At 32.2% G+C, this 24,482-nt stretch overlaps 1 protein-coding gene across 1 annotated transcript; it reads left to right on the top strand.

Moving 5' to 3' along the window:
- The first annotated feature begins 7,831 nt into the window (after positions 1 to 7,831).
- Positions 7,832 to 10,657, top strand: LOC126737493 (uncharacterized). The gene is made up of 2 exons (XM_050442407.1): positions 7,832 to 8,129; positions 8,659 to 10,657. The coding sequence occupies exons 1-2, from the start codon at positions 8,111 to 8,113 to the stop codon at positions 10,491 to 10,493; spliced, it is 1,854 nt and encodes a 617-aa protein (XP_050298364.1). The 5' UTR covers positions 7,832 to 8,110; the 3' UTR covers positions 10,494 to 10,657.
- The last annotated feature ends 13,825 nt before the right edge of the window (positions 10,658 to 24,482 follow it).

Genomic DNA, 24,482 nt, shown 5'->3' with positions numbered 1-24,482 from the left:
AAAAATAACTTGTACTAAAACCCGATGTAGATTTAGAAAGATCCCAAATTTTGTATTTATTAATTTTGGACACAATATTGTAAGAAAATGACTTTTTAAAAATTTCTTTCTTATGTAAAGGTATAGACAAAAGGTCATGTCTGCGAATATTTATATTGTCAACGTCAGTACGATATCTGAGCTTATTATAGTGATATGGTGGTGCTTTAAATTTCATTATTTTATAAAAAAAAGCATATGGAGTGCAACTCTCGGCGATTTAACATCTTAAGCCATTTAAGATCAACTAATTTATGTGATACTCTTTCCCTACGTCTAATTCCGCAAATAAACCTTATGCACGAGTTCTGTAATTTTTGAATTCTTGCAGAGTTAGCGCAGTCTAAAAATGGTCCATATACTGTATCTGCATAATTAAAATGGGATAGAATTAATGAGTCGCATAAAAATTTTTTTGTTTCTTTTGACAAATAAGATCTATGCTTGTAAAATTTTTTTAGCATTGAAAATCCTTTCTTGTAATGTGCAACTTGTAATGTGATCTGTGAACTTTAGCTTGACGTCTATAATTAGGCCTAGAGTTTTAGTTGAGACATGAAAAGGGATAAGATCTCCATTAAGAATTGGCTGGACATCCAAACCGCCCTTCTGCTATTATCACCACAAAATAACATTGCCACGCTCTTGGCTGGATTCAATTAAAGAGAATGATCTCTCGAGACTCTATATGAAAATTGAAATGGTACTAAGGTACAAAATATTCACACACAATTTTAGTACAGAGTGGTATAAAGTTTTCGTAACCGTAAATAAGTTTTAGATTCGAGTAGGCCAATTGAATTTTTGATGGAGTATGATCTGTAAATCTTAGTTTAAATTCAGAGGTAAGTAAAGCTATACCATTTAGAAAAATGTTTAAATTTTCCTTACAGAGGGAACTTTGGTTATTGTTGCCAAAATCTAAAACAGATTATTTGTTGGGATTGAGTTTAAGTACATGATCATTGGAGGAGTTTAAGAAGTTTGACAAATCAGAATTTATACAATACACCTCAGCCTCGCTTTAAGGAAAAGTATTGTCGAAGTAACAGTGAGATTTGCAATTTTTTAAAAATAAAGAAAAGTTAACAGAATAAATGGTATAAAGCAAAGGGACAATTATGCTACCTTGCGGCACACTATTAATAATCAGACTAGATTCCGAGTATTGATTATTGTATGCTATATTCTGGATTCTACTAGTTAAATGCGATATAATGAAATAACGAGCATTTACATCACACTCTATATAATGTAATAACTCGTAGTAACTTTTTTATATTATTTTAAAATACTTTTAAGCTTTTGTAATTATGCAGTAAAGTTTAAAAGCATCATTTCAGTTAAAGACATTTTTATTCATATTATTATAATATAATTACTATTATAGTAGTATTTTGAATTTTTTTTGTGTTAATATCTTAAATTATCAGTAAATATCAAGTACGTATTAAAATTTAAGATTATACAGTGTACTCACACGATGAAAGGAATAAATTCATTTAAAATTCGGGGTTTTTCTTCTTCTTATATTTTTCGGACACGTCAATTAGTATGGACACTTCTATACAAGGTACTTCAGGTAGAAACTATGGCGTCAACATTTTTTAAATGACACATCCTGTATATCATAATATTTTTTACAATTCTACGATATATTCTGAATACTTTTTGTGTAGTATACTAAAGTCGAAATTACACCCATTTGTAATGACGTACTTTTTGTTTACCTTTGTTTAGCATATTCCAAACAGCGGCGACAACAAACTTTTGAAAAAAAATGGTGTCTGATGATTATTCATCTTTTATATACTAGGTTATGTGAAATATCCGTCACTGTCAATCAAAAATATTGGTTTGTCAACTTGTTCTTGAAAGTTATTTCGAAAAGTGTTAGATAATGCCTAAAAAAAGATATAATAGGTATAATGAACAATCACAGCTGATGATTTTAAATAGATTGGCTTTTTTTCAACTGGAAAAGGAACAAGTTCGAAGCGGAATTGCACTTCAAATTGAGAATGTGATACAGCGAGCCGCAGATGCAACAAAATTGAGCACAACAACGATCGCAAATATAAAAAAGAATGGGATAAAATCAGATCAGGATTACGCAGCCCGTATATCTTCCAAGCAAAAGACAGCAAAAACCAAAATTACAACATATTTGAAATATAGAATTAGGGACACAATTTATTCTATGTACGCCAGAAAAGGATATGTAATATTGGCAACAATAAGAGAAAAGTTCAGGGAAGAAATTGAATATTTTGAGTTTTCTATTGACTCCTTAAGAAGATATAGGCTTCAAGTGGAAAAAATCAAATAACAGAAAATATTTGATGAACTTGCCAAATATTGTTCATAAAAGAATCAATTTTTTAAGGGAGTACTCGTATATCAAAAATAGAAATGTAGGTCCGGAAGTTTTACTCCAGTTTTCATTGACGAGACGTGGATTTTTAGCAAGGGATCATTTCGTAGTAGCTGGCAAGATGACACCAAGCACACGGATTCAAGGAAAAACAGTGAAGGTAAAAATTATCTATTCATCTTTTAAGATTTTTTTTTGAATAAAAACTATTGCTCTTGTAAGGGTCCTCTAACTTCATTATTTCATCTGTTTCATAGTTTCATATAATTTCTCTCTAAGACAATATGAGGGAATTTAACTCCATACACTACTCGTATGTGCATGGAACATTACTTATTAATTATAATAAATTTTTGTTCTGGAAGAATGATTTCTAAAAGAAGAGAATTGAATTATCTTTTATTTTTAAGGTCATCATTATATCGTGGTCCACGCCGGAACCAAAGATGGCTTCATCAAGGGTGCAAATTTAATATTTAAGAGTGGATTAAAGACGGGAGGTTATCATGACAATATGAACAGGAAAAACTTCGAAAACTGGTTTAAAACTCAGCTGGTTCCAAATCTTCCCCCAAAGTCATTTATAATCATGGACAATGCAAATTACCATTCTGGTTTATTAGAAGAAATCCCGAGAAAATCTTGGACAAAGCAGAGACTGACCGAATGGTTGAAGAAAAAGAATATTGGCTTTCCAGAAAAAGCCATGAAAGATAAAATATGGAGTTAGGACACAAAATTTTGCGACTGCCACCATATCATTGCCAGTTTAATGCAATTGAAATGGTATGGTCTGAATGTAAACGAAAATATGATCAATATAATATTTCCAATTTTAAGGGGTCACCTTCAGAAGTTCTGACTACATGGGAAAGGGTAATAAACGAAATTTCTATAGATCATTGGCAAAAGTATGTTTTTCATACAGAAAAGGTAATTGAAAAGGCTTGGGAGGCAATACAAGTGTGTGATGCCTATGACATTCTGCCACTTTACGACTACTACTTACACTGATTACGACTGACGAAGACGACGATGACGAAGACAATATCTCTGATTTCAGTTCTGACTCTGACAATACTTGACAATATTTTTTGAGTTTGTATGTTTTATTTTTTGGAATGGTATTTTCATTTTAATGTGTTAACATATTCCTTCAAGCAGCATTTTTTTTCATGAACAAGTAAATTAAATTGTCAGTATTTAAATTTTTCCCAGTGAGTTAAAATAATTTTATACCATTATTCAAAATGTTTGTAAGCTCGGTTTTGTTACGTCTACTGCTCGTGCCGAATTCTACTTTTCAAATATGTTGTAGATTTGGTTTTTGCGGTCTTTTGCTTGAAAAATATATGAGCAGCGTAATCCTGATCTGATTTTATCCCATTCTTCTTTATATTTGCGATCGTTGTTGTGCTCAATTTTGTTGCATCTGCGGCTCGCTCTATCACATTCTCAATATGAAGTGCAATTCCGTTTCGGACTTGTTGTTTATGTCCCATTATTTATGATTAATTATAATAATATTTATTAATTGTTAAATTTGTTAATAATACAATAAATACTACAAGATTTTTTAAAATTTTTTGGGAATGAAAGTATATACACGAATATAAAAATATAATAATATGCTGCTACAATAAATCATTTGTTAATTTCTGAACGTATAAAAATACATAGCAGACTATTAATTTCTGAAGGCGATGGTAAAGTTTCTAACCTAATATTGATTGGCAAGAATATCTACGCCATACGTTTTTTCTCATCTGGATGACGTAACTACAAATGGGTATAATTTCGACTTAATATGCGTAAGTAAGTCAGCGGTTTGTCAAATTTGACGTAATAGACTAATGATACGATATTAAAAAATAAAAATGTAAACAATATTTAATGCAACTGATGTTTAATTTGTTGACCATTTATAATCTATTATATATAAATTCCAATTGCACATTTGCAATCACTTGTTGATTATTATAATTTCTTGACGAATTCTTTACTTTAAATCATCATTATTTAATTTATTTGCATAAAGTTTGAACTTCAGATACCCCCATGAGAAAAAATCTAATCTAATTATCCAATCTATCTGTTAGGAAAAGCATATATCGTTACCAGTTATGCCTCTTTTGGATCAGGGAATAAAACAACTAAAGCAGGGATAAGTTCAAACTTTAGAAAGTCCAATTAGCGCTCTTGTTGTGTACGCACCCGGTCTCCAAAATTAATCATCATAAATATTTCAATTCGTTCTGTCTTAGATAAACGTGTTTTATTAAAAAATTATGCGTGAAATAACTAATATAACAATTATACTTACATATGCATGACAAACCGTTATCAAGTAAGCGCCCTAAAATTGGAAACCTTTCGAAAATAATGTGAAAAGATAATAATATAGGGTGATTAGACTCTTCTCCGGGTGAAGACGGTATAAGCGCCAAATTAAAAAAATCAGATATACTATCTAAAATGCATCACAATCTATATGGATTTTGCTAAAGCATTCGACACGGTCTCTCACTCATTGCTATTAAGGAAACTAGACCGTATTGGGGTGAGAGGCCGTGTGTTGGAACTTTTTAAATCATATTTGGAAAATCGTATCCAGAAAGTGCGATGTAATGATACATTAAGTAGCCGAACGGTCATTCGCACTGGAGTACCTCAAGCCTGGAATCAGTTTTATTTTTAGTTTATATTAATGAATTGGGACAATTGCTGAAGAATGATTTAATTATTTGCTTTGCCGATGACACTGCAGTGACATTTACAGGCAACAATTGGGAAAATGCATTTTTGAAAGCTAAACAAGGCCTTAGCGTTTTACAAAAATGGATAAGTAGCAATAAAATAAGCCTAAATGTTGTAAAAACTAAATTTATAGCATTTTCATTAACGGCTGCCGATCAACCCGAACAATCTGATATTAAAATTGATGCCACAACCTGTAATTTAATTAATACTTCTTGTACTACCTGTCCAAGTATACAGAAAACGAATAAAATTAAATATATAGGCTTATACAATATTGATCAACATCTTCGCTGGAATGAGCATGCTATCAAGACGACGAAAAAATTTCGAAAACTATATTACAAATTTTACCAGCTTCGAAACATTCTACATGGAAAAACAATAAAAATAGTTTATAATTCCCTTGTAGAGTCTATTTTAAGATACTGCTTACCAATTTGGGGTGGTCTTCACGAAACTGCATTGCAGATTTTAAAGGTGTGCCAAAACAAAATCTTAAAGATAATTCTATTAAAAAATATCCAGTACCCTACAATTAATCTTTATTCTGAATTTAATGATTTAAACCTAAGAGGATTATTTGTAAGTACATGTCTTTATTTCTACAAAAAAAATAAAACATATTTTCACTGAGCTTGATCATCATTATAGCACCCGTTCTATAAGAAATAATAAAATACAATCATATTTTTTTAACAAATCTCATTTGCAAAGAAATATATTATTTTTGCTTTCGAAAATTCTTAAGATTTTACCGCAAAATTTAAAAACAAAAGTTGAGGGAAGTCATAACCAAAAAAAAATTAATATTGAACTAACACAGTTTATTTATCAAAATTATAATAGTTTTAAAAAGTTATTAATAAAGTAATTTAAAGTGCATTTGTTAATTATTTTTGATTATCAGTTTACGTAGTTGCCATTTGTCATAAAATATAATCCTCTGAAAGTCGATTCACTTGTTTTGCAATTTTGTTTGAATTTTTATTTTCCTCCTAGTTACTGCTTGTGCCTCCTCCGCTCCTCTGCTCCTTATAGTAGAATAACATATTTATTTACTTACAAAGGAAACAAAAACTTTTTTTATCTTTGTGTCAGTGTAGGAAATTAAAAATTTTGAACACAAGCCTAATTTGTGGTCTAGTAAAATTTTTCATTTCATTCTAATGGATTCATTGTTTAATTGAGATAATATGAAAAATAAGAATCACATCAATTTTTGTTAAAATATTTATAGTTAGTACTATGAATTATATTATAACTTTTAAGTTGTGTCTATAAGTTGGATTGTGTACTTGTGAAAATTTCCGTAATATATTGTATTGAATTGTATTGATTCAATTTAAAAAAAAAACTAGTTTGAACCCGTCGAAATTCGACGCTAGAACACAGGCCAAAGCATGTTAAAAAAAGTAATCTATAAAATTACCCGTCTTCCAATTCAAAAAACTTCTTTGTAGACAACATTTGAAGTAATGTTGCCCTTGGGTACTATTTGTACTTTTAAATTGTCAAACGATCGGGCGCGAGACATAGCTATGTATAGCTGGCCATGGCTAAACACCGGTTCCGGTAAATAAATTTCAACCCGTTATAAAATTTGTCCTTGAGCTTTGTTTATAGTCATGCAAAAAGCAAGACGAATGGGGAATTGGCGTCTTTTAAAACTAAATGGCAGTGAACTATCTGAAGGCGTAAGATCTATTCTAGGAATTAATACCCTTTGTCCTGTTTTAACTCCTGTGATAATTTCCAAATCTAAACAGTTTTCATACATATGTCTTATAATTAATCTGGTTCCATTTAAAAAGCCTTGAGATACATTTAAATTTCTTAATAGCATCACAATGGCACTCACCTTTAGTGTCAAAATATGAGGAGGCAAACCGCTTAATTCCAAACTATTTAAAAACTCTACTGGAAATTGAAGAATTTCGTTTTCTTCTTCAGTGACTAAATGATTTACACTAACATACGTTTTTGCGATTCCAGGTATTAAATCTAAAACTTTTGTATTAATGTGATGTTTGTTTTTTGGTGCAAGAATTGTGTATTTGGAGACTTGTATTACATCTTCAGCTTTTAGAAATCCAACGCCAAAAATTTCGGTCACGTCTGTTTGCTTATTATACTTAAAGGCAATTCAATCAAAACTGAATTTTCAGTTTGCTCATTACTTAAAGCAGGATATTCACCATTGCCAATTTTAAGAAGAAAGTCACTAAAGTCTTGCTCTTCCGATTTAGCGCGCATGTTTTTATACAATTTAAATATTTTAAATTTCGACCACAGTGGAGAAAATTTAATACAATGGTGAACAATTGTCTGTCTCGAAGAGTGAGGAACAACCGGCAAAACTTGTCGAAAGTCTCCCCCAATCAAAATTATTTTACGTCCAAAGGCCAACTTTCAACATTTTAACGCCAACTATCCTATAATAACAAAAAAGAAATAAACACAGCGACAACTATCCTAACTTTTTCAAAATTATAAACGATCAGCGACTACTACGATCGGAACACGAAATGTTGAAAGTAGAGCAACGATCAACAATGAAGCAAGTGCCTCTGGCAGTAGTATTTATAACCTATGGTTCGTGTGACGTTAGATGTGCATGTCGCACCTCGAGTCGCCTCGCCCGGTCATGTCGATCCACGTACCAGCGCACAGAGGAGTATTCAAATCAAAAACCCGGTCATAAGTCCAAAACTCAATATAATATATAACCGTAAATAAAACATTTTTGCGATAAGAGGAATAGTTGGCGAGGCAAAAAAAACAATTGTTTTGAAAACAATGTAAATTGTTTTGGCAACGCAAGCAAGTGGCAGGTAAGGAACTAAAATTGAATTTACAGCTCATTTAGTAGTGCTACTAAGTTAGGATTTTAAAGTCCGTTCGTGCTTTTGTATAAAGTAATATTATATTTTAAGAATTATGGAGGGGAATCGTGATGGTAAGTACTTTATTTTGATATATAATTTAATTTTTAATTTTAACTGCATCAAGTTTCTAATGTATTTAATAAACTTCCATAATATTTAGTGTATTTTCATTTTTTTCTTGTTTTAACTAAGAGTAAAAAGTTGTGTATCTGGTTAGATCGGGCTCAGTTTTTTGAAGCATACGATAGGTTGACATTATGACACAAATGTCCTAAAAAAAAGTCTTGCGCATATTTGCGCCATTTGCTTAAAATATTTTTTTTTTGGAGTAGCTATAGATATATAAATTACCCATTAGCAATCACAATTTGTTCGATCTTGGTGTAAGTTGTAGGCGGTTTAGAAGTTACTTGCATCATTTTAATTTTTAAAAAACGTCAAAGTTCAAGATTTTATTGTCATGTAAACAAATGTCAAATATCGGTTATTTAAGATGGCCTATTAAATTTAAAATTTTACCTTTCATGCGCATTTAAGATGCAAAACACGATTTAAAAACATACGTATTTTATGTTTTTAATGAAGTGTCTTTTGTTACAGAGATTATTAAAAAGGACTTCAAAAGAAGATCGCTATATGAAATTATGAAAGAATGCAACGAACAGACTATTGCTGATAGAATTTTATATTTAGAAAAAAAACTGAAATTCATCACAAAATGTCCTGAATATGAAAATTCTTATTTTCAAAGAAGTTTAGGGAATTTTAAAAAAGAATTAAAGAAAAAATGGGAAAACGCTTCAAGAAAAGAGGACCGTTTTTTAGCAACTAACGAACAGTGGCTTAATGGGTCGGTTAGCCTAATTATGTGGGAAAACATAACTCCAAAAGCGGGTAGACCACCAAAGGAATTTGGGGATCTAAGTGAACGCAGTAAGCGACGTAAAACCCAAGATTTAAGAGCGCAAGCATCCTCTGTTGAGCTTACGTATGCTGCCCAAATGAGTCAACGAAGTGACGGAAACATTGACGTATCTAAAATTATAAAGGATATTACCTTAACTCCTACCAGGGCTTCAAAAATTAGAAAAGTCATTTCTTCTTCACAAAAATGTATTGTTAAAAAACACAGTCCGTCTCAGGCTCTTTCAATTTTTGTCGAAGCTGATCTTACAAGAAAACAGTATGAAATTATTCAGATTTGCAACAAAAACATCTATCCTTGCTACTCACTTATACAAACTGCAAAAAAAGATTGTTATCCGAAGGAAGAAGCAATATGTGTCACCGAAGTATGTGCGGAAATTAAGTTGCAGGAGCTACTGGACCATACGTGTGAACGTTTATGCAAATATTTAGAAGAAGTTTTAGATAGCTTTTCTGAAACAGAAACTGAGTTAGAACTTTTATGTAAGTGTGGATGTGATGGGTCTCATCAATCCCAATTTAAGCAAAAATTTGAAACTGGAGTTCCAGCAAGTGATTCTCATATTTTTCAAAGCTCGTTTGTTCCTGTAAGATTAGTAACTTCTAACAAAGATAGAAAAATTATTTGGCAAAATCCTGTACCTTCATCGACAAGATACTGCAGACCTATTCGCATCAGATTTCTTCACGAGTCAAATGATATAACAAATGAAGAAATCAATTACGTCGAAAGCCAAGCTTCAAATTTAAATAAAACTATAATAAAAACTTCTTTAGGGTCTACTTTTAAAATTTCTCATACTCTCGTTCCTACTATGGTAGATGGAAAAGTATGTTTGGCCGCAACAAATACGGCTTCTACAATGAGATGCTACCTTTGCGGAGAAACTTCAAAAAACTTTAATAAATTGGAAAATTTAAAAGAAGTTAAACCTGATGCTCTTAGGTTTGGTTTGTCTGTTCTTCATGCCAGAATAAGATGCTTTGAGTCACTTCTTTACGTGTCTTATAAATTACCAGTAAAAAAGTGGCAAATTCGAAGTTTCGAAGAAAAGACAATAATAGCAGAAACAAAACGCAAAATTCAAGAAGGTTTTAAAGGAGAATTAGGTCTGTTAATTGATATCCCTAAGGCAGGTTTTGGGAATACGAATGATGGGAACACATCAAGAAGATTTTTTGAAAACCCAGAAATATCTTCGCGAATTACTGGAATTAATATAGAGTTAATTTTAAGAGTAAAAGTTGTTTTGGAGGCAATTTCTAGTGGCCATGCTATAAATGTGGAAAAATTTGCTTTCTATACAAGAAAAACAGCTGAGCTTTATGTCGAACTATATGGCTGGTACCCAATGTCACCAACATTACACAAAATTTTGCTGCATGGTGCTACAGTAATCTCACATGCAATTTTGCCTATAGGCCAGCTATCTGAAGAGGCTGCTGAGGCAAGAAATAAGCATTTTCGCTTATATAGGAAAATTTTTCTCGGAAATTTACAAGAATAGATACGAATAGAGATATTCTTAATAGACTTCTACTAACCTCTGATCCCTATCTCTCTACCATAAGAGAAAAAAGGCAAAAAAAAGTAAACCTTTTATGACAGAAACATTAGGTTTGCTTGTTTCAGAGATTCCAGATGATTCATTATCAGATTATAATAATATTGATGACAAATATGAAAAACAAGATGATGTAGTGAATTTAGAATTTAGAAAATTTCGGATGAGGATTAGGTTTATTTTCATGTTTGTTTACATGAGTTTTTTGTATATGCGCATATTGTGTTACAAAACGTTTCGTTTAGTTTAGATTTAAATAAAAAAAATCACCTTATAGTTTTCATTATTATTAATATACAGTGTATCTACATAAGTTCACACAGTTATATTCATATAATTATAGGAAACTTTTATTTTAAAAAACAAGTAATAAAAAGTCCGGCATTAAAGTTTTTTAAGTTTTTTGCATTATGGTGCAAACTTAAATAGACACACTGTATATTTATATACATATTATATTTAATATTTAATGTTTTTAAAAGATAAGAATTAAAAAAATGCTTATAAAAAAAAATTAAAGTTTGTCAATAAACCTATTTTTATATTTTGAAGTTAATATTGTTTTTTTTAATCACCCTGTATACATCTTGTTTTTATTTATCAAGAATAACAGATATTTGTCTTATAATCATTTTAAAAAAAGTTTGTATGAAAATAAGCTATAAAATAATTTTGACCGCATATTAATATTGGATACTCCTCTGTGCAGCGCATTCGCCATACTGCACAGAAAATGTTATCGGCTTAAAAACTATATTGTTTTTATAAAAAAATATGCACAATTAAACAATAAAAAAATAGTGTTGAAAGGTCTCGGTAACCAGAGGATTATTTAAAAAAAAAGATCGTGTAAATTGATGCAATACAACTCTCTCACGAACTTGAAAAATTTGGCTTAGTGTTTTAAATATATAGATGAGGTCATAGTTTCTACTTGAGGCACCCTGTATAGATATTTTTTATTGAAAAAACGCACAAGTGGCAATACTAATCCATAAGTCCAAATAAAATAAATGAAGAAAAAAATACCTGAATTTTAAACGAATTTGTTCTTTTCATCGTAAACTCACTTAACATTTGCAAGTAACATGCATTAACACTGCGTCTTAACATTTTTATCGTCTGGTCATAGATATTTATTTAAGTTACGAAACCATATTTGCCATATGTCTTTTTGTATAAACAGTAAAAATTACAATATTAAAATAAATACTTCTTTTGATACCTCAATATTATTGTTTTACAAAAAAGTCTTTAAAATATTCATGTCATAAATAAGGTATGTCTGTGCTATCTGAGCGATTTTCATCAATTTGTGTTTCATAAATATTTGGATATACAAAATACATTTTTCAAACACTCTGTATTATCGATGAGATAATACCGAGTGTTTGAATGAGACATGCTATTTTATATATCCCTTTGCATTTAAAAATTGTTCATTGATAAGTTGATAAATCTATTAAATGGTCATATGAACGCCTTCTTTGTGCACATTTGTATGATCCTATGGATATCCATTGGATTTTCTGAAGAAATTAATGAATGTCCTTTGGACCTTCATATTTAAAAAAAACCTTTGGTTATCCATAGGACACATTTATGCTGTCTGGGACTTAAAGGAATAAGACATAGTCGAAACATTCTCCAGCTGAAACTAGGACTTACATATATATTCAAGAACATTTAAGTAGTCACTATATAATCCCCGTCCTATATTTCCGCAGGTTTACAATATTTTCATCGATCCACAGCTCCCGCCAGACACATTATAAAAGTGGCAACGTGGCACAGTCTCTATGTATACTCACCGACCACGCCGTTTTGTTTTGGGGCCGTTAAAATAGGCCGACGGGCTCCGAAATGGGGTCGATCAATGTAAATGGGGGAAACGCGGGAGGGGTGGGACGAGGGTAAAGGGAGTCGCAAAAAGGGTCGCAGGGCGGCTAGACTGCATCGCTGCTGCGAAATGCGCATTTTCTTGGGCATGACGCGCAATTGTATTTTAGGGGATGGGCTTCGGGGCAAGGGAGGTATGTCTGGCCTATTTTTGAATAATACTAGATATTATTGGATCTATAGTAAGGTAAAATATTTTGTGGGTTTGTTGAGTCGTAGTATGAGATCAGGGTTATACGTCACTTACAATTGATTTTTCCTAATCGTACAAAGACAGGCATAAGTGTACGTGTGTATTAAATTTTAATAAAATTGGTCAGCTACTTTTTAGAGTAAGAGTTTGGTTAATTTAAAAGCTTTAAATCTTTTGAGTAAAAAGCATTATTTTATAGGTTAAAGGCTAATTCTGGAACGATATATTATATTATTGTGCTCAGTTCGACGGCAGAATCGCAAGAAATGCTCACAATGTGGTCAAAACATAAGATTTCTTCAGAAATTATTTAATATGAAAAAAATTATCTAAAACACATAATCTTCTACAAATTGAAAGCAATCTGCAATATTTTTTTTTAAGAAACAATTATATGTTAAGCATTTATATGTTTTTAGTATATAATCGTTAGGATTATTGATAGAAATACACTTATCAACAGATGAAAGTTTTCATAAGTTTTTTATTTTAAAGCATATATTATTACATAATTTGAGAAAAATTTGATGAAATGTGATCTCTATTTTTTAGATGCTTCAATGGTAATTTTTTTTGATCATTATCATCTGAGGAAGACCAAAATAGACGACCGAAATTTTACGATGTATGTACGTTAGGTTATATGGTATTTGGTAAAAAAAACCCAGGAACCTCTATGCCTATAAAAATATACATATTTATTGTGCGTATCAGAAAAATAGAGTCGTGTCCAGGTCAAGTTCCATCGATTTATTACGGCATTATTAAGCCTTGGAACATTTTGAAAACATGGTAATATTTGGTAACAATGGTAATATGGCATAACAAATTAATTAGATTTAATGAAACCTACACTTGTAAAAGCCGGAATGTATTTGGATATTTTTTCAAATATATGTGTGTTATTCTATATTTAAATTAAATATTTTTTGTCATCCTCAAGTTTATTTTTCTTCCTTTTTATTATCAACGCATTTTGTTGATTGTTCAGTATTGATATTGATAATATTTTCATTTATATTCAATACATTCTTAGCTTTTTAAACATTCCTTTTTTTGTTGATTTTCAATATATTTAGCTTAATATATTTCTTACCGATTTAGTCACATGCCAGTTATTTAGTTTATTGCTGACTTATTTTACTAATTTCTGTTATTTAGTAGAAAGACATTAAAAAAATGTGCAATGTCAATTTTATTGAGTTTTTCACGGCTGATATTTAGAGTTTCTTCAATAGATACATTGATTTATACGCTTTTCACATTAAAGCTGTAAGATCTGTTTATCAACAAATAAAAGATTCATAAAGTGAGCAGATTTTCCATTTTATATTCCCTTGGACCGATAGTATGATATTCAGAAGAAATTTAACGACTCGGATGTGGGCGAATATCTAGAGCTTGTTCTAGATCGTAAACGCCCCTGATACTTCGGTATTTTAGGTAACGCCGTAAGTTGTGATAGTTTACTATCGTAAGATGTCTTTAGTGGGTGCACCTTAAATCAAGGTTACGCTGAAAATTTCATGCACATAATTTTTTTAAAAAGTTATGTTCTAATATTTACTTACTAAAAATATCTCTTCTTAACAAATTTCACAGACTATTTTAATCTTTGGCTATATATTCTGTGGCTATAGAAAATGAGTCAGGATTACTTGTAGTTTATCAAGCAGCGAAAAGGGGTGTTATGCACATAATATGTTCTCTTAATGTATCCGTCATGCCCTGCCCAGGGTTACCAGAGGTCAATAGCCTTTAAAAAACCAATGAGGCACACTGGTTGGAAAGACTTAATGTCGCTAGGTAACCGAGGTATTTCAACTAGCGCGCGTGAGTGCTGGGTACTTCTCGATACTATATTTAGCGTTTTATGTAATCTGCAGTTTTATCCTCCTCCCAATACCATCGGCATTCCGGAGTGCTTGTCCGCAGTGCCTACGGATAGCGTATTAAATATCAGTGTCCCGTAAGAAAAACCTGTCACTAGTCGGATTTTGCACCTTTTTAAGCGCAGTAGTTGTCTGGTGAGATAGGCAGAGGGCCAATCTACGTAGCCTGTTTTAAATTACGTGCTTCCGTTTATCTTCGGAGGGTCTACTTATTCCCCTGACTCCTCATTGATGTAACAGCTAAACATTTGGCTATACCCAATATATGTTCGAGGCCCAACGGTCGTTTAGGAGATCCCCGTCTAGGAAAGAAATTCCCTTTTTCATTTCCAGCATAGCCTGAGGGCCCAGGCATCCAGACAAGATGAACCTTCACCAGTTTGCGAGGTTGCAACTCACCTTTCGAGCCATAATAGTCTTTGAATGCCCTAATGTATGAACAGATTGATATGACAGTATTAGGGTGTTCACAATTTACGATTTCCTATCCGCATTTTAATAAAGCCACGATTTTAGCTTGGAAAAAGTAGGAATAAGTATGCTATGCTAGTATATAGAGCAGCAATGCACAACTCTGCACCAGCTCTGTTATTAATTCTGAAGCCATATGCATATAAGATTGTTTCTCTGTTTAACAGTGTAGGTCTATTGGAGTCCTACAATTCTTTTCTGCATGAGATATAGGTCACAAAACCCTTACAATACACTATATTGGGTGTCATAAAATCACTGTAACCAGATTTTTGCATGAACCGTTTTACCAGCGTCCAGCTCGTAGTTTAGTCAGGACATATGTAGCCTATGCGTAGTCCTCATTGCCTTGAATTGCACCACAGAGTCCAGGGGCGAAAGGGACCTACAAACCAGTTGAGCTCGAATGGTTGCTTCTTCCGTATAGGATCACCAAACGATAACCCCGTATGTGAGAAGCGGTTTAACAATAGATGAGTAGATCTATAGTTATGGAATCTAGTAAAGGTGCTTCTGAGAGCCCTCCTACAAGTCAAAAGCGCGCAGGTGGCATTCATTATTGACATCTGCATAATCGTACCACCAGAGTTTAAAACCTAATGATAAATCTATGATTCGTAGGAATCGAACCATCTTGGAGTATTCCAACTGCAAGGCTCCCAGAGACACAACTGGTGATATGCCAAAGTTAGGTCTCCTCGTAAATAGTAGAAGCTCTGCTTTATTGTGGTTGATTACTAGACCCTCCGAGAGGCAACCTTGGTTCACTATACTTACACTATACTACACTCATCATTAGGCCCTTTATTATGGCAACGTCTTCGCTAAGTCTTTATTGCTATAAATATTCAAGCTGGTCTTCACTTATTAGAAGTATAGGAGGAAAGTAAATATAATTATTCTCTTAAACATTTTACATGTAGCTTTAAATTCTGATAAGTGAATTTGGCAATTGACAAAATTTTCATTTATTTTAAACACGAGTCATATACAGAAAAACTTTAAAATAAAAATGAATATAAGGTTATTTAAAATTGGGACCGTTTGTATGCAAAAGGAATACCATAACAAGCAATCAGGAAAACTTGCAAATATATATTTAGAGCAGGATTTAATTAATTTTCATTTGTCAACTCCTGTTGAATATTGTAGAAATTGAAATATTTGGACTACGCCTCTAATAGATAATAAAAGATGTTTGTTAGTTATTAATAAAATAACAGAAGAGATACACAATTAAGGAGTAGAATATATATTTAGCATATTTCTATATATTTAGATCAAGTTTTCGATGCAATATGCAATGATGTTTCGTAATTATAGTAGTTAAAGTTCGACATATTAAAAGAATGCAGGAATATAAATAAAATACAGATGCTTTCTAACTAGCTACATGTCCATCGGGCATTCAACAGGTAATAAACGTCAGTTCAACCATTTTTAATTTCATTCAAGTACTTACTGAGTTACTTAACACATAAACAAATTCTAAACAATAACAAACAATACTTGAATGGTACGTTGCACGACATCTAGTGAACAGTTTAAATGATGACAAAAATGAACAATATGAGATTAGCAGATTTCTATTCAGTACTGGGAGCGAGTGAGAGAGAACCATCGGACTGTAGTGTTATAGGGTGTAAATACAGTTTAATTCCTCTTAACCGGCTTCGCATTAACCGGTCGACGGATTAACCGGCCTGTTTACAACAGCCGAACTCAATGCAATATTTTCCAAGAAATTCACCGGCGAGGCGATTCGGCTGGGATTTCCCTGTTGTTACGGGGAGATTCCTATGAACTGAACTATAAGCGATGTTGGATAGGATTATTTTGTCGTTTGGATCAGTTTGGTTTGTTCTTGCTGTGGGTACGTACAAAGCATAACTATTTCCTTAACAATGAGTGCAAAGCGCAAAAGAATTGTGGTTTCGATGGATACACGTTTAAAAGTGTTAAAGCGGATTGATAATGGTGAAGCTGTGGCGAAAATCTGTGCAGAATTTAATGATAGAAAAAGCACTGTAAATGACTGGCAAAGAGATAGGCATTCGATTGAGGAGTTTTGTTCGAAAATTGAATCTGATAGGAACCTGGGCAGCCGTTGTACGAGAAAAAAACCGATTTGCGAGGCCGTCGATGAAGCTTTGTGGATCTGGTTTTTTCAGGAACGTCGAAGAGGTACACCGATTGGCGGCCCAATTTTGAAAGAAAAAGCTCTGGCTATCCACCAGAATTTGTGGCAAGTGATTGTTGTCTTAATCGATGGAAAAAGCGACATGGAATTCATTTCGCACATGTAAGTGGAGAAAAACTGTCTGCTGATACTTCAGGTGCGACAGAATTCAAAACTAAGTTTGGTGAAATGGTTAAAACAGAGGAATTATCTCTAGAACAAGTTTATAGTATGGACGAGACCGGGCTAAACATTAAAATGTTACCAGAAAAAACTTTTCTAGGCAGTCATGAATAGTCTGCCTCTGGCTTTAAAAAGAACAAAGAACGTATTACAGTGGCCGTTTGTTCGAATGCAGCGGGAATTCATAAAATTCCTCTTTTCGTTATTGGCAAGTCTGCTAAACCACAGGCATTCAAAAACTTGAATCCTTAATCCCTTCCGGTCTATTATAAGTCACAAAAATCAGCGTGGATGAATTCAGACCTGTTTAAAGAGTGGTTTAATTTAGAGTTTGTTCCAAGAGTTAAAAAACATTTAAAAAGTGTTAACTTGCCTATCAAAGCAGTTCTAGTGTTAGATAATGCTCCAACCCATCCTCATGACTGCGATGTAGATGACATAAAATTAGTTTATCTTCCTCCTAATGTGACAAGCTTAGTGCAACCAATGGACCAAGGAGTGATCGAAAGCTTAAAAAGACGATACAAGCGTAAACTTGTTTCAAAACACTCGGAGAGTGAAGACAAAGGTCTTTTAGAAGTCATTAAAAAGATCAATATCAAGGACGTTATCTATATGTTAGCTACAGCATTTCAAGAAATGCCCTCTTCAACGTTTATTAAATCCTGGAGAAAACTTTGGCCAGATGTTGAGAATCTAGTTGCGATCTCGAATATTGCAGGGACTGCAGAAGAAGAAAACAAATCCACTCTACAAGACCTTCAAAAGTTAACCAGAAGATGTGGAAAATTGGATGATAAGTTGTGACGATCATCTTGAAAATTATTTTTTGAATGATGGAGAAATCATAGATTTAGCAACCAAAGAACCAGAGGAATATGATGAGAGTAGTGACATTGAAGAGGAAAAAACGATTTCGCATGAAGAAGCCAAAAATGTAATGGAACTTGCATTAAAATACATTGAGCAGCAACATGAGTCAACAGCATTAGACGTTTTGGTGATTAGAAAATGGAGGGATATCGCATTCAGAAATTCACTGAAGGTTAAAAAATAGAAGAAAATCACAGACTTTTTCAAAAAATAATTACATATTAGACTTACATACATATGTATATTTGTTGATGTAGCACCTTCATGTATGTAAATATGAAATACATAACTATATAAAGAATATTTCACCATTATTTTATATTTATTATGTTCATATACAGGGTGACAATTTCAAGAGTAGCCATGGCTTATAATTTTTAAACCGTAAAAGATATAAAAAAATGCTTAAAACCGTTTCTATAGTAACAAGGGGGAACCAAAATGATGAATTTTTTAGGATCATCCCCCTAACCCCCAGAGCCACCCCCTTAAAAATTTTAAATTGGAAGGGTAGTCGAGTGATACCTTGTTTGAAAGGTCTATTAATTCCCTATATTATGCGACTCTACTTATAATAATCAATGCATTTATTTTAGAGTTATGCCAATTTTAATGCCAAACTTTAATTATTTTATTAAATGCTCAAAGTGGCTTCCATTATTTTGCAAGCAAAAGTACAATCTGTTTTCAAACTCTTGACGAACATTTCTAAAAACTTCAGTTGTTAATAATCGGCACCTTGTGTAATTCTTTGTTTTAGCTCCTCAATGGTGGCAGGCTGCGTTTTGAAAACGACCGATTTTAGGTGACCCCAAAGAAAAAAATCGAGAGGGGTGAGATCTGGCGATCTTGGCGGCCACTCAATAGGTCCTCTTCTACCAATCCATTGGTCTGGATAATGATTATCTAGCTACTCTCTAACAGGCAATACATAATGTGGTGGGGCCCCATCTTGTTGAAAATGCAATAAATTTTCATCAAGAACAAGATCTCCATTTTCATCCCTTTGGTTTTCCAATTCCGTTATTACTAAAGGCTCAACAGTTGTTTCTAACATTTCAGCATAAATTTCTCCATTTAGATTATCATCAATAAACAATGGCCCAATTATATTATTCCCTAGAATTCCGGCCCACACATTTATTTTTTGGGGATATTGGGTGTGCCCTTCCCTAAAAATATGGGGATTCTCATCACTCCAGTAACGGCAGTTTTGCTTATTAACGTTACCGTTTAAATAAAAAGTGCACTCGTCACTGAAACAAATGTTTTTTATAAAACGTGGCTCATTTATTATTTTTTGGGTCATTAATTCACAAAATTCGATCCGCCTGTCTGGATCGTCATCACCAAGTTCTTGAACAATCTGTAGCTTGTAAGGATGGAATTTATTAATTTTTAATATCTTTCGTACTGATTCACGAGACACTCCTGTAGCAGCTGCTGCTTGACGAGTCGACATACCAGGATCCATAGCAAAATGCCCAAGAACCTCAATCTGAGTTGCTTCATCCAGTATTCTTGGCTGATTTTTCTTTATATCACCTACAAACCCAGTTTCTTCAAATTTTCTTACCAACTTCTGGATGTAATAATGCCCAACCTGCTTATCGGGGTGCCTCTCATTAAATATTGTGGCACTTCTACGAAAACAGCGATTTTGAGAACCATAAATAAATATCATTTCAACTCTTTCGGCGATCGTATAAACCATTGTAAAAATAAAACTAGAGCAGTGAGAGAACTTTAAATCACAAAAAGAACCACGATATTACTAACCAAACCAAAAATTGAACATTTTAAGGCAAAATTTAAATAAACAAAAAACAACAAATATTTCGAGAATGGCAGGCATCGAAAATTTTCCTTTTTTTTACATCGCCAAATACCATTCCGACAATTCAATAATTTCAGTATAAGTGTACTATTTATTGGAGTTTTGTTTTGGCTTTTAACAATTCATTTTAGTATCAGAATAAATATTTTTATTCTGATAGTAAAATGAATTGACTAACATTTAAAAGGACATACATATCTCGGAAATGGTTGCATTGATTTTAATAAGTAAGACGGCAAAATATAGGGAATTAATAGACCTTTCAAACAAGGTATCACTCGACTACCCTTCCAATTTAAAATTTTTAAGGGGGGTGGCTCTGGGGGTTAGGGGGATGATAGTATATCCCTAAAAAATTCATCATTTTGGTTCCCCCTTGTTACTATAGAAACGGTTTTAAGCATTTTTTTATATCTTTTACGGTTTAAAAATTATAAGCCATGGCTACTCTTGAAATTGTCACCCTGTATATGTGTAATACTCTCTTCACTACATAATATACATACATATGTACATAACATAGATAATGAACATAATATAATATGTATTATGTACACATATATAAGTACACTTCGGATTAACCGGTCAAAACGGCAACCGGCCAGGTATGCAGTCCCGAGGTGACCGGTTAAGAGGAATTATACTGTACGAACTTAATAAATATACCTGGTCTGCTCGCTCCCAGTACTGAGTAGAAATCTGCTAATCTCATATTGTTTAATTTTGTTATAATTTTGACTGTCCACTAGATGTCGTGCAACGTACCATGCAAGTATTGTTTATTATTGGTGTATGTGTTAAGTAACTCAGTAAGTATTTTACAATTTTACAATTTTGCCTATTTTTTTATGTCACCTGTCAAGGAAAAAAATGTTCGTATATGTTTTTGAACTGTTCGTAATATATTTTAGAGTCTGATGATGGCAAGAACACTTGCCGAAATGCAACACTCCTGAAATTAGAGGATTAGCATTTTATTGGTGGAGAAAAGACTTCCCCTACCAACTTTTCAATATTTATGTTATGTTTTATAATAATAATAACAATAATAACTAACACACACCACATTATAATGTTTGCCGTTCATTGATTCAATGTACGAACTTCATAAACTAAATTCTGCTGGCCGTTTCATTATTAACAGAAAAGTCTCGATTAAATTATATTAAATATAAAAGGAATGATAAAAACCTAATTGAGATTTCTCGAAAGATTTTGACCAACTAAACCATGGTATTCTTATAATAATTTTAACCAAAACTACAGTTTTTCTTCCGTTTAATAAACTTTTTTAACTCTTAATTTACCATTCACCTTCAGCACGTGGATTGATCGTAGTTTGGCTCAGATAGTTGTGGATGGAGTTCCAGACGGCTCCATATTAGGCTCGCTTTTCTTTAACGCATTTATAAATAGTATATCAAAGCAGCTGACTGTGAATCTTTTGTTATTTGCGGATGATATAAAATATTATTAGGGCATCATTAGTATCTTAGATTGCAAAATATTATTAAACTATCTCGATACATGATTCAAAAATAACAACCTGCCTCTTAATAAAGCCGTAAAGTTATTTCTTATTATATGTTATATACTCTGTAAAGAAAATCCAATAATATATGTCTATACTATAGAATATGAGACTGTGCGAAGAGCAAGGGAATTCGGAGATTTAGGGTTCGATAGCGCCCTTTCTTTTCAGCCGCATATCTAGGACATTATAATTCGAAGTTACAGTTTAGATTTGACTCTTTGTAACATTAATATTATCCGTCCTTGGTGGAAAAATTATTATACATGTGATTACTATTTTAGCTGGAACGCAAAATTGGTTTAAACTTTTTGTTATGCAAGAAAAATCCTATTTAATGTATCAAAAAACAATGAAAATATGTTTAAAAGAATTGTACTATATGTACTAATAATAAATCTGATGAAACTTACTGAAACCGAATTAATATTCCAAAGTAATGATTGTAAATTATATTTATAAATCTCTTTCGGGACTTTTTATTAATATTTATCCCATTTTTATTTTTTGGTAATCCTAAATAAGTCTGTAAAGCAATGTCTATTTTGACGTTTGATACTTATAATAAATAATTATTTTATTAACAAAAAAAATGCATTATTCTAATCTTACTTAAACTACCCTGTAACGAAGTTACATGATTTGTTTTTTAGTTTATAGAAATATAGGTTAGCCCAGGCAGTATTTTACCAGAAAGCTTTGCACCATTAATATTTAATTCTAGAATGTATAATTTACTTATGTGATTTGTATTTTAAGCCTTACCTGGTTATAGGTGGCTTGTAACTATAAACATAAATAGATTAACCAACTTAAGAGGTGTCTTAACTGGATAGTACCCAGTTAGATTTTCACTAGATTGTACCCAGATCCCGTAGACTGTTGTGATCCCTGACCTTCGTTGTTTTCAGTTCTAGTTTGTCTTGGGACAGCGAGGAGTAATAAATATCTAGAACCGATAGATTTTTATCACTAGAGTTTATGTTTTTCAATAATTTTCATGAAGTTTCCGTTCATTTTATATACACTGTTTACATCTCCTTTTATACATGATTTGAAGGATATAATAAACTATGGTCCAGTTTTCCATAATTTTCCCGAAAAGTCCGGTTTTCTTGGACACATATACTCAACACTTGTCCCCCTGTTTTGATCTAAAATATCCGATTTTGAGGACTGAAATACAGTTTGTTTACTATATAATGTCACCTCTTATTCATTCATATCGTTTTGCTCATAAAAAACTCAATTGCATTTGTTTGACCCGAATACTGGTATACATAAACATACAAACACTGCCTAGTGGCCGCCATTTTTAAAGTGGTTGTGTCCTTTTGAGATTGGTCACTCTGAACATTTTCAGTGTTGCCAATAAAAGACATATTAAATAAAGGTAATGAAGTTGACGACACTGATGTTTGACATGTCATCTGACATGAAGTTAAATATAAAACACTCGTACAGTGTGGTGTATTTTTTTCACTCAAATAATGAAATCAGATTATAAATTATATAAAAATCATATTAATTTTAAAATGCCTGAAATTTATATCCCTAAAATATGACTTTGCAGGAGGATATTGTCCATGTTTTGGAAAGCTTTCCTCTAAGGAGTTTGGTTCCGTTAGGTAGCGAAACCATATACCATTTTTTTCTATACCTCTTTCCTGTGCATTCCAGTTGAGTTGTTTAAAACATTTACCTGTAGAACTTCTCATTCTTTCGCTCTTAAATCACTAATTTCTTTTTTATAATTTTATTTAAATAATAAACTTATTTTATATTTTAATGAATTGGTTAGCTTATTTGGGTTTTGTTATTTAAACCATAAAGTACATACTTTTTAGTTACACCATTTTATATCTACCATCACCATCTGATCATTTTCATTGACAATGTTATTAAACTATATTCTAAATTAAAACATGTGTCAGGGGTTAGAATTGTTAAAATGGGTATAATAAAAACCAAATGATAGGGTTTGAATAATCTTTGTTTTTAATTTAAAAAATTTAAATAAAGACCATCATTTTTATGGTATTAGGATTTGTAAGATATAAGTTTATGAGAACAATAAAACACATATTTTAAAGTACATGCATTTATACCTGTAAGTTAATTGAAACTTCGTAAATGTTGACGAGATTCTTAAATAAATACCTAAAAATATCAGAAATGGTGCAACTGTCTTAAATTCTTAACTAAACTAAATGTAACTTTCTATTTCATTTTTTGTAAACATAACCTCCCAAGAACTGTAATTGTCTTCTTACCTTACAATTGGTACCACTATAATTTGTCAGAGTGACCAACATTGAAAAGACACAACCACGCAAAATGGCGGCCACCTAGTAGTGGGGATTTATTTTGCAATAGATTGTTAGTCCAGGTATATTAAGTTCGTGGGTAAGGGACACCTGTTGACACACCTGCTTCTGAGCATAGAGTTTTATTTACTGTTGAAATTGTTATTTGGGTCTATCTTTCCTTTATTTCTGTAGAGCAAGCAGTAGACGCGTTTAATATTTATTATTTGAGCTTACCCTTCTTTGGTTTTGTAAGGCAAGTAATAATGTTAACAGAGCAGGGGTAAATGCTTTTTTAATTTATCTTACTTCGCTTCTTGGTGCTGAGTTTATGGCTTTGCTACTTGAATGTCACCCGCTTCATATACAGGGTGTTCCATAAAGACGAGCTAATATTTAAGGGGGTGATTCCTGGACCCATTTTAAGAAAAGTTTCTATGAATATATATCCTAAACGTCTTAACTTTTGAGATACAGAGTGTTAAAGTTTTCAAAAAAAAATCAGTGTTATAATAATAACTTAAACTATATTGTAGACATGTTTTACAAATTTAGTACATGTATTCTG

The sequence above is a fragment of the Anthonomus grandis genome, chromosome 6, assembly GCF_022605725.1.
Source record: "Anthonomus grandis grandis chromosome 6, icAntGran1.3, whole genome shotgun sequence".
Taxonomy (NCBI): domain Eukaryota; kingdom Metazoa; phylum Arthropoda; class Insecta; order Coleoptera; family Curculionidae; genus Anthonomus; species Anthonomus grandis.
The sequence above is the reverse complement of the archived record's forward strand: the minus strand, read 5'-3'. Positions and strand labels throughout refer to the sequence as shown.